The sequence below is a fragment of the Dufourea novaeangliae genome, unplaced genomic scaffold (assembly GCF_001272555.1).
Source record: "Dufourea novaeangliae isolate 0120121106 unplaced genomic scaffold, ASM127255v1 scaffold39, whole genome shotgun sequence".
Taxonomy (NCBI): domain Eukaryota; kingdom Metazoa; phylum Arthropoda; class Insecta; order Hymenoptera; family Halictidae; genus Dufourea; species Dufourea novaeangliae.
In genome coordinates, this window is record NW_015373918.1 from 2,211,054 (window position 1) to 2,222,083 (window position 11,030).

The following is an 11,030-nucleotide window of genomic DNA, read 5'->3' on the forward strand; positions in this document are numbered from 1 at the left end:
TCAATTGAAAATAAATTCAGGAAGAAAATAATGAAATTATTAACATTTAATCATTTATGTATACTTTACTCTTTTAATGAATCAAATCTACTACCATAACTGCCTACCTCAATGATTCGAACAAATACATACATAGTAACGATAAAAAGTATGTACAATGCATTACGTCTCGTAAATATTATATGTACATTATGAACACTTAAGCGTGATAATCATTATTACATCAGTTCAGTGATCATGAAGCATATGTAATAAGTCAATTTTATTATATTAATTTTACAGTATTAACATATTGTGTTAATTATGTTAATTTCGTAACGTTAATTTAAAAGATTCTCAAATCGAAGTAAATTTAGAACAAAAAAATGAAAGTTGCTTGTGATTTCATTCAATAGAATCTCGAGAAATTGCGTTTAGTTCGCAGCAACCTGAGCCCACCGGTGGTAATTTACCCTCTACCGCGCATTGAAGTCACTCGACGCGACGTTACGTTTGAATGCGTTATCAACTCAGATCTTTTCTCATACAATTTATGGTTTATTTCATCGTAAACGATAAATATCAAATTTCGCATTTTAAACGTGAATAGTTTTTTAATATGTGGACATAACACATTCTTGAATAATTGAAAATCTATTGTCGTAATTAATGGGTGGTTGAAATGGCGTCGAACTTTAAATATCGAAGACTTCTGGATAATCTAAACATTATGTATCTTTATTAAAAAGAAAAATTAATCATATATCAATATAAAAGTACTAAATTTTGTATTATAAGTAACAGAGGCAAGTGTATAATATTATTTTTCTTTTTCGTGTACTTACATCTCGTCAAAGATCTCAAGAGTGAGATCTATTACTCTCTCATCACATTCACAATTGATCAGTAAATAAAGAAATGAATACAGCACACTTAAGGAAAAGTAAAGGATGTCATCACCGTCCGAGGTAGCAAAAAAAGTATCAACGACAAAGATAAATGAAAAAAAATCGATGATCTTCAGGTGCAATTAAGTGACTGTTAGGTATACCAATGAGCGAGCTGTAATTTTTTAAAAGTTAAATTTTTGGTATTATATACTGTTATACATATATTACACTGGAAACAAAGTAATTTGAGAAATAATGTACTTGAACTGGAGAAATAATTTTTTTATTTCTACTTTGTGGTGTATCTCAATAAATCGTGGAAAATATACGGGAAATCTGGAAATTAAAAAAGTAAAGGAAGAAGCTGTAAAAAAATGGTCATTTCTTGAAACAAAACATAGTTACATGCAGCCTGTTGATTATTTTATCAAAGTAATAAACTTAGTACATAAATTAATAATAAGTAAATACAAGTAGTACGCCTCGTTTTAACAAGTTCTCTATAATAACAATATTTACAGTATATTAACATCTAACAATAAACGGTACTGGTTCTTTCTCAGTTGAATAAGATACCTTTTACGGAACTATATTCCACTGACAATTTAAGTCCGGCTCTGCAATCTGTAATATGAAGTAATATTAAATAATATGTTAGACAATATTAACAATGCACTATGTAAATCGAAATATTCATGGAATAATAATACATCTGTCATACGATGAACTGCCTTATATTTTTATAATTATGTAATTATACCACTATAATGTAACTTTAGAAATATGAAAATATTTAACTTGCCTTCTTTGTGAGCTCATCAACGCATGCCAACCGAATACGCGCTGCAGTTGCTGGAGAATCAAATCTGAAGTAACCGTTTAAACCAACTTCTTCGCGAGCTGATTTAATGGCTTCTCTTATAGCGAAGAAAACGGAAGAAGCAAGGAACAATGGTGGTTCCCCAACAGCCTAAAAATATTTTGACTTGAAATTTGTAAGTAACTATCCTCTAACTATTTAATACATTAAATCACAGTCGATTCCTATAAGCTGATTATTAAATCAATTAGGTGTGAAAAACATATCTTACTAATTCCCCTGCAGTGAATATGATTATATTTTATCTTAATCAAAACCGGTTACCTTGGACGAATAAACAGCTCTGGGATTTGGAGCTCCTTTCAATAAGGACACATTAAATAGTTCGGGAATATCCGCGAAACCAGGCAATTTGTATGCTCCTGGTCCTCTACTAAAAAGGGCACCATTCCTCAAATACACCATTTCTTCAAGAGTAAAGAGACCATACCCTTGCATAAAACCACCCTCCACTTGTCCGATATCGATAGCAGGATTAAGACTTTCACCTAAGTCCATTACAATATCTGTTCGCAATACCTACGTGTGAAATAATGGTATAAAAATATAAGCAGAACTTGAAAACTTAATTAATCTCATTTTTATAGTAATATCAGAGAAGATTATTATTTCGAGAAGATTACTTGATGGTCACCAGTCAAACAGTCAATCTCTACTTCCGAACACGCGACACCGTATGTGAAGTAATTAAACGGATTCCCAGAATTAGTTTCAAATGAGTATCCTATATTTGGCGTTTTATAAAAACCAGTAGAAGAAAGGCTGATCCTTTCCAAATACGCTGCTGATACCCACTCCTTCCACGTTCCGGTTGGATTTTTATCTATTACTGGCTTCAATCGTTTCATAATTTTTTCACAGGCATTCTGTATTCCGTAGTAAAAAGGGATATGTACAATGTATATTGACGTATGTAGTTTCGATGGGAATATATTTTACAAAACATGTTCACTCACCAAAACAGCCATACCATTGAGATCTGATGCAGCACTGGCTGCAGTTGGAGACGTGTTTGGTACTTTGTCTGTAGCAGTCTCCATGATATGTATCATTTCTGGTTTTATTTTTAATACTCTACTCGCTACCTATATGCCAGAGGAAATGCGAATAAAAAATTGATTCTCGTGCAAAAATGAACGCATACTAAAATCGTGTTGTAGTAATAAAGTAAAATAAAATTCGATATTACTTGTATCATTTTTGTATGTAAACCCTGTCCCATCTCGACACCACCGTGACTAATCAGAACAGAACCATCCGTATAAACATGCACAAGCGCCCCCGACTGATTTAAAAACGGTACAGTAAAGGAAATGCCAAACTTGGTCGGAACTATCGCCAATCCTCTTTTTTTGCACTTATTTTGTCTATTGGAATATTGTATATTAAGGTTATCTTTATTTTGGAGATGTGTCATATTTCTTACAAACTCTTCTTCGGTAGTATAAATTGTACAAATGAAGCATACGAAAGTATAAAAAATTAATCAATTTTTACATAAAATCATGAAAAAAAGAATTAACAGAAACATTAAAGTAAAAAACATCTAAACATACCTGTTATACTGTTGGATTTTTGCCAGTCTTTCAGTATAATTAGACGATAAGAAACACTCTTCCCAGCAACGTTTTAAAGTACAATTACTAAGTTTTTGATTATAATGTGTCGAGTCTCCCTCTTTATACAAATTTAACTCTGAAACCTGTTAATATTAAACTGTAATTATTACTCACAACTACACGCGTTACATTATAAATTATAATTGTACCTTAACAGGGTCTATCTTTAAGTATTCTGCAATATGTCTGGCAATGGTCTCTGCTACAAACATTCCTTGTGGACCTCCAAAACCACGGAACGCGGTATTGGATGGTAAATTAGTTTTACACACGAAACCATAGATATCGCATACTGGTATCTTATAAGAATTTTCACAATGGAACATAGCACGATCCACAATCTGCAAGAAAAAGCTTCATAGTTCTTAATACATTCACACAGAGGAAACCAAATTTCGTTCGTTACACGGTACATTAAAAACCATTAACTAACCGCCAAAGAAAGATCTCGTGAGAAACCAGCATTATTATAAATGTAAACTTCCATAACTTTGATCAAGCCACTGTCATGGAACCCAACTTTATACTTAAACAAAAATGGATGTCTTGTTCCAGTCAGCATCATATCTTCATCTCTGTCTAGCATACAACGTACTGGTCTCCCTAATCTGTAAAACGAACAATTACAACTTCCATATCATTGTCATTAAGTAAATTTTTTTTATTCTAAAGATATAGCAATACCTATGAGCAGCAAGTGCAACAGGCAGAGCGACCACTGAAGCTCGTGATTCCTTCCCACCAAAACCACCACCTATTCTTTTCACTCTTACCACAATCTTATTGGCATGAACGTTCAACATGTGCGCCACGTGTTTCTGTATTTCCGTGGGATGCTGCGTGGAGCAAAATATTTCCAATTCATCTTCTTCCCTTGGAACCGCCAAAACAGCCTGTGTTTCAAGGTAAAAATGTTCCTGTCCCCCAATTCGAATTTCTCCTTCCAGAATATGCGTTGATTGTGAGAAAGCCTCCTCAGGATTGCCCTTTCTTATATGTTTTGGAGTCTCGGTGAAGAAGGAACGATGTTTAATTGCGTCCTAAAAGCATATTATCATTATATAATATACTGCGTTGTTTATATTATATTTTCATATTTACCTCTATCGTAATAATTACTGGCTCAATATTTTCATATTCGATTTCAACCATTCTGGCCGCTTTCTGTGCAATATGTTGATCGACTGCGACAATCGCACCGATTGGTTGCCCCTGACTAGTGACCTTCGCAATTGTTGTCAGCGCGTTATCTTATGGTTAACAGAGTTCTAGAATTTCAGAGTTTCGCCAGAAAATCTTACCTCCTCCGATACGAAGATTTCTTCGTCCATAAACACAGGACCATAGTAACGATGTTTCTCGGATAAATCCTCCGCGCTGTAAAAGGCTACAACGCCTTCCATGGATAATGCTTTGGTCGCATCGATTTTCAAGATTCTCGCATGAGCTCTGGTAGATAAGACAAAAGACAAATAAAGTTCCTTGGTGAACTTTGGTATATCATCGCAATAAATCGCTTCTCCAGTCGCTTGTTTAAAAGCGCTCGCGTGTACAACTGGCCTCCCGATTAAATCATTCGCTTCCTGGACTTTTGGCACCTAACAGATAATTATATAATATTATGAAAATATTCCACCAACACAGATAATTATCAATTCGATCAAGAAATACGGCGTACCACTTGATAGTATTGCGAACTTTTTGGTTCTTTATCGTGAAAACCTTCCGCGGCGCTTCTAAGTTCCTTTGGCAACAATGGCGAATCTGATCGTGCCTGAAGTTTTTCGGCTATGTGTAAAAATCCCTTGAAGAACAAACTGCGAGATTGAAGAAGATTAATAAATTTTAATTGCTGTTTATATTTTTTACTTTTGTTAATACTATGTTCCAGGAGCATTATACGAAAACAAGTACAAAAATTATGTACCTTAGAGTCAGAGTTTTACGATACTTGACCATACCACCAGGAACGTCGTCCGGAAGAGGAAATTCATCCACTAACGAAGAATATACATCCTCCAAAATGGTTTGATCCCACTTCCTGCATGAATTTTGTTATTCTATAGTTTAGTGACATTAAAAAGTGACATGTTATATACCTTCCAATCATGATATCAGAAGTTTTCCTTGCCAGAACTGTAGTCGGAGCCATTCCACCGAACGCCAAGTTTACTTTTTCCACAATGTTAGTACGAGGTACGAAAAATACATTTAACGCCATGTTCACAATGGCAATATCATCGTCTCGTCTTCTTGCTTGTTTATAAGCTACAAAATACTGATTCTGAAATATTAAGAAGGTATCATAAACGAATAGTTTGCACTTATAAATCATTCAATTAACATTAATAATTTTTTCAAAAATTTTAGATTGTACACTATTGTTTCACCTCTTTAGTAAATGGTATCTGAATAGCAAGTAAAATCTCATCAGGTAACACAATATTTTGTCGGTAGCCCTTGAAAAAGGTGTGGTCCATTGGTACGACTCTGTTTCCATTTTTCGAGCTAACGAGATTTAACTGTACACCTGCTGCCATGAAAACTGGATTCAGGTCAGATATAGGACTTCCTGTCATTATGTTTCCTCCAATAGCCTGTCGCAGAGATGATTTAAATTTATAATTTAAACAAATATTGTTGGAAGAATACAAAATAATGACATTAACAATACGAAGGACTTACAGCTACATTTCTGATTTGTTTGCCAGCAAACCAATGAAGCATGTTAATTATTTCACCGAAAATTCTTGTTTCGTGTTCTGCAACAGCGACAAAAATATTTGAATTTTAAAGAAGGTATCGAAAGCATTATTTCTTAGGAAAATTGTTATTCGTCTTGGAAATTATTCGATAAAAATCAAGGTTTAAATTTTAGTCACCAGATTTTTCGCTAATTTGTTGTTTTAATGCTTTTTCCATTTCAACAAGCGTCGTGCTCGCGCCCACGCGCAACATTCCTTTGTGTTCTTCGATCGATCGCATTTCGTCGATCATAATGGGGTGTATAAGAACTGGATAGGACAAATGTTTGAACTTGACCTCAACACCTAAAAAAAAAGCATAAAATTTATTTATATAAAAGATACGCAAATGCGTTAATTTCCAATATTGCTCACCTATTTCAGTGTTCCCTACGATAATTTTTGCATTTGGATGTTCACTCTTCAATTCAAGTAACTCAGAAAGCGTTCTAGGTCTGTACCAAGTGACAGATTTTCCTCTTATAACTAAATATTCCTCGTCTATATGCGATGAGATCTGAAAATGTACTTCGTTTCTGAAGATTGATCTCGATAAATATTTCTCAAACCATATTATAAATTCGCAAGGTATTTATCGATGGTCACTTACGCGTAATTTGGGCGGAAATATAATTTCTTGCGACGGATCGTGCGGACGGAATTCTTTCGTATCGAAAACCTCGGTTGGTTCTGCTATAGGTATTCTTTTGCAACAATTCTCGCCCATTGGACAGACTCCGTTCGACGTGGATTTCTCTTGGTGATTCGACATTAATTGCATCTGTTCCCATTCTTCAGTAAACGTTTTGTAGGCTTCTATGATCGGACGATATCCGGTGCACCTGCATAAGTTTCCTACAATTTGAATGTCGGATAAAACAATAGCAAATAATATATCATATTTATTATAAACGTTAGAAGTACACGATCAAAATCACTTTGAACGATAAAATCACTTGTTATTATCAGTATTGTAAATAACACACGTATTATTCCACAGGAACTTAAACTTAAACTTGAGAAAGCGATAGATAGAATACTATTTAAATTACTGGAAAACGAAGAACCGTTCGACAACTTCCTCATTGTCATTCAGTACGGATAGCACAGAAAAACCATACGAGTAATTTCTTTCTATTAAATAACACGTATTTATGGATCCCTGCTACTGTTTACATATTCGAATTAAATATGTACCCACAGTCAAATTTGAGATAAATCGACTAGACCCGGCAACAAAGCTTTACCGCGCATCGAAATCGCCAAAATGACGTTCCTATCGATATTACGCATACGTGTAAACATAACTAATTTCAGTAATTGTTATTTAGGTTGGTTATTACGTAAAATTATTAACAGTTTGACCTCCTTCAATCTTCGTATTACCTTGAAATGCAATTTCAAGATCCTTCATAGTGGGTTTCGGGGTGTTTCGCAGCAACGCGTACATGGACATGACAATTCCAGGAGTACAAAAGCCACATTGCGAGCCATGAGCTTTTGCTATGCGTTCCTGTACAGGATGAAGCTTTGTTTTAACGCTACCGATGCCCTCCACTGTGGTCACCGCTAAACCGTACACAGCACAGACTGGTGTTAAACATGCATTCGCTGCCAAGTGTCTATAGTGATTGTCAAAGTTTGCCATTAAGGAAAATAATTTCTTCGATGAAATCTTCAAAAGTTATAGATAAGGACGCAATCCATTAACCCATAACTGGTGAGGTGAGGCCTGTGGAACATCATGAATATTTTTACAATATTTTATTTTTATTTAATAGTTACTTAAAGAGACGCTTGTTTATTTCAATATTTTCTTACGTGAAAATGCAAAACAACTAGTTGTGTAATAAGTATAATGAAATATCCACCTCTCCAGTTAAGGGTTCAGGCAGTGAAATTGATCGAAAAAGTGTCTATGAACCAACATCGAGAGATTCACGTAACAGTAGATTACAGTATTCCCTTGTTGTATGTTATTGATCTAGAAACTAGGAGAAATGAATGACGACGTTAAAATTCATATTGTATTTAGTAGGATTTAGCGTCGAAATCCATACTTCCGTTCAGATTTCATTTAGAAGTTGATTTATTTGTATCGATAATTTGAAAGGATACGTAATAATCCCTGTCTGACGATCTAGCTTTGAGATCATTACTGTGCAAGCGCCGCAACCACCTTCCGCGCAGCCCAATTTCGTTCCAGTTAGGTGTACTGCATTATTTTCGTTAAGGATTCTCACAGATTTTTTTAGCGGAAATTAATTTTTATCAGAAAGTCGTTTTGCGACATTGAGTTGGTATAAAAACTACACTGTAAATACCATTCCTTTTTTGGCGACTCACCAATGATTTCAGCTTAATTTATATCAATTCCGAGAATGTAATAATATTTGTTATTATGGTAAACGTTTGCCTAATAAATGTCCTTGATTGAATATTAACTTTAATGGAATGTGTCGTAAACTTCATTAATCTCTTAGAAATAGTATCAAATTTCGAAATTACACCTTATTTCTCTATTCACATTGGAACGACCGTGTGTGTTCATATATCACGTTACTAAGGAGAATACAGCAAACATTCTAATGTTGTGTAAGAACCTAAGAACACCAAGAACCCATGCATTCATCGGGTTGTGTAGGCCTTTTAATATGGAAATACACGATTACCTTCTGCATAGTCTGTAGATCGGCTTACCGCTTGTTAAAAGTGATAGATAATCGGGATAGTCATGAGCCCTGTGGCATTCCAATGAATCCTAACGTTTATATAATGTTTAATGTCTCGTAATCATTATAAGAAACAAATTCCAAATGGAATGAATTTTACATTCTGAGATGTTCAATTGGAAAATCAAGGATACGTTTATTTCTCAAGTACCATAATAATGTCCATTCTGGGTCGACCTTGTCATCTACGACCTAAAATATTCCATAAGTAATTGTATTATGCAATAAAAATTTGTAATAATTAATAGTTTCTTTTAACTTTTAGTAGCTTAAAAATATAATACTACACGATTCGCTTCAAAGTGCTATTAAATAATTGAAAAAATGTTTCAAATATGAAAATTACAACCGATTCATATTCAATTGACCGCTGAAGGTTACATCTCCCACTTTGAATTGCATCAAATATGGCCGCGACCATTCCACCATAACCGTTCGCGCGAAAATATGAGAAAAAATATGACAAGGATAATATATTATTCGTCTTGAATGATCAATTGATTTTAATTTAGGTACACAACTTAAAACCATTGTGATTCTTTTACTTAAGTAAGTCGTTAAATGTATACCTCGCATAAATGAACATGTGTTCCAGAAATCCTACTGATTGTACATCCAGGTGAGAATAACTCTTTCCATTTATTTTCTGTTATCTTTCATAATTCATTTATTACCACGATTTTTTATAGTAGGTACTTTTATTATAGCAAGAGTTTTCTTAAATGCAACTATTTTTGTTTGAAGAATTTGACATGAAGTGTACATACCTCCTTTCCATTGACAAAAAAGATTAATGTACTGAATGTTCCTTTGTGACCTGTGTTGTTGGGCATTGTAGATTTAGATCACCTGATCCACTTATTGTGTTAAACAAATCTATAAACATAGTGGTACCAAAACATGAAATTATTTGAAAGACTTGGCTCGATAAATCAGTAAAACTACATAGATACTGTTACTATTAGAATTCATAATCATAAAAATTTGAATAGCTTAATTCATTTGATGTGTTATGTATTTTATTTAATATATCTTTGTATAATTTTCTATCTCCATGGTAAATATATTTATTTAAAATCAAACGTCAAGTTAATTACAGATTCGTTGATAGAGTTACTTTTGTATTTGCATTCAATTTAATGACACATTATGTGTAACTACAAAAATCAAAGATATTTATAAAACATACAACGATACAAGTAAAATGTACTTTCAATTGTATATAAGTCAAGTAAATTTTTAAAATGCATGTGAATCTTTGTTTCATGTTTATAAAGTACGACAGAAACTAATATTACAGATAGATTGGTCCATTTTTTCTGAACTTATATCTTTATTGTAGGTAAATGCATATACACATTTACAATAATACACATTGTTATACAAGATACATATATAGCATTTTTCTACAACTGATAAGTAGTAACTGTACTATTGAGAAATAATCCAACTGAATTCTGTTGCAACGTGTTGTCCAATTGATAAGAATGACCTATACCCCTGAATAAACCTATAGCAAACATCCACAGGAAGAAAATACAATGGACCTACATAATTCATGTGTTTTCAACTAACACAAATAATAAAAAAAACTTGAAATTAAATATAATATGTAACTACATAAGAAAACATTATCGGGCCCAGACATTATCCAGCTTTTAATTTTGTATTCAACAATATCTTCATTATGTATGTTGCATTTTAAAAATAGTATTAATAAGTTCCTTTGAAAGTAACAAATCAAAGACACTTGTTACAATAGAGAATCCTTTTTTTATTTTGAAAATATACTTTTACATAAAATGCTTTTTCACACTTTTATATTTACATTACAATACACAGAAATAATCTTGTGAATACAAAGATGTGTACAATCCAATTGTTAGTTATCCTTCGAAAGTTATCAAAATTACACGATCCACATTCCGAGTTGTACCACCGCAATTCGACATTTAGTCTGTCGGTAAGTAGTATTACGTCACATCTTCACTATCACGGAACTACATTTCTAAGGCCAAATTAACCTGTGTCGTATAATGAAAAATGTTTTAAAAACACTCACCTCTTTTATAACTATTTTTCAACTACCAGTTCGTTAAGAAACACTCGCGTGGAGCTGATTCAAACACTAATGTAGAACTGACCATTGGGTTATCAAGCGCGATACGTTCCATCTGTGACGTTTT

The 11,030-nt window shown here is 33.4% G+C and overlaps 1 protein-coding gene across 1 annotated transcript; it reads right to left on the reverse strand.

Annotated features, from left to right (window-relative positions):
* Positions 1-1,448: 1,448 nt before the first annotated feature.
* LOC107194397 (xanthine dehydrogenase) lies at positions 1,449-11,030 on the reverse strand. The gene is made up of 25 exons (XM_015584017.1): positions 10,907-11,030; positions 9,612-9,720; positions 8,979-9,036; positions 8,231-8,327; positions 7,499-7,734; positions 6,723-6,967; positions 6,488-6,629; positions 6,251-6,418; positions 6,054-6,130; positions 5,759-5,965; positions 5,468-5,652; positions 5,296-5,409; positions 5,047-5,185; positions 4,670-4,966; positions 4,470-4,592; positions 4,053-4,408; positions 3,802-3,976; positions 3,518-3,709; positions 3,306-3,451; positions 2,939-3,116; positions 2,706-2,834; positions 2,373-2,615; positions 2,014-2,268; positions 1,672-1,839; positions 1,449-1,493 (listed from the first exon to the last, which is right to left on the reverse strand). Exons 2-25 carry the CDS (start codon positions 9,675-9,677, stop codon positions 1,449-1,451), a joined length of 4,041 nt encoding a protein of 1,346 aa, XP_015439503.1. The 5' UTR covers positions 9,678-9,720; positions 10,907-11,030.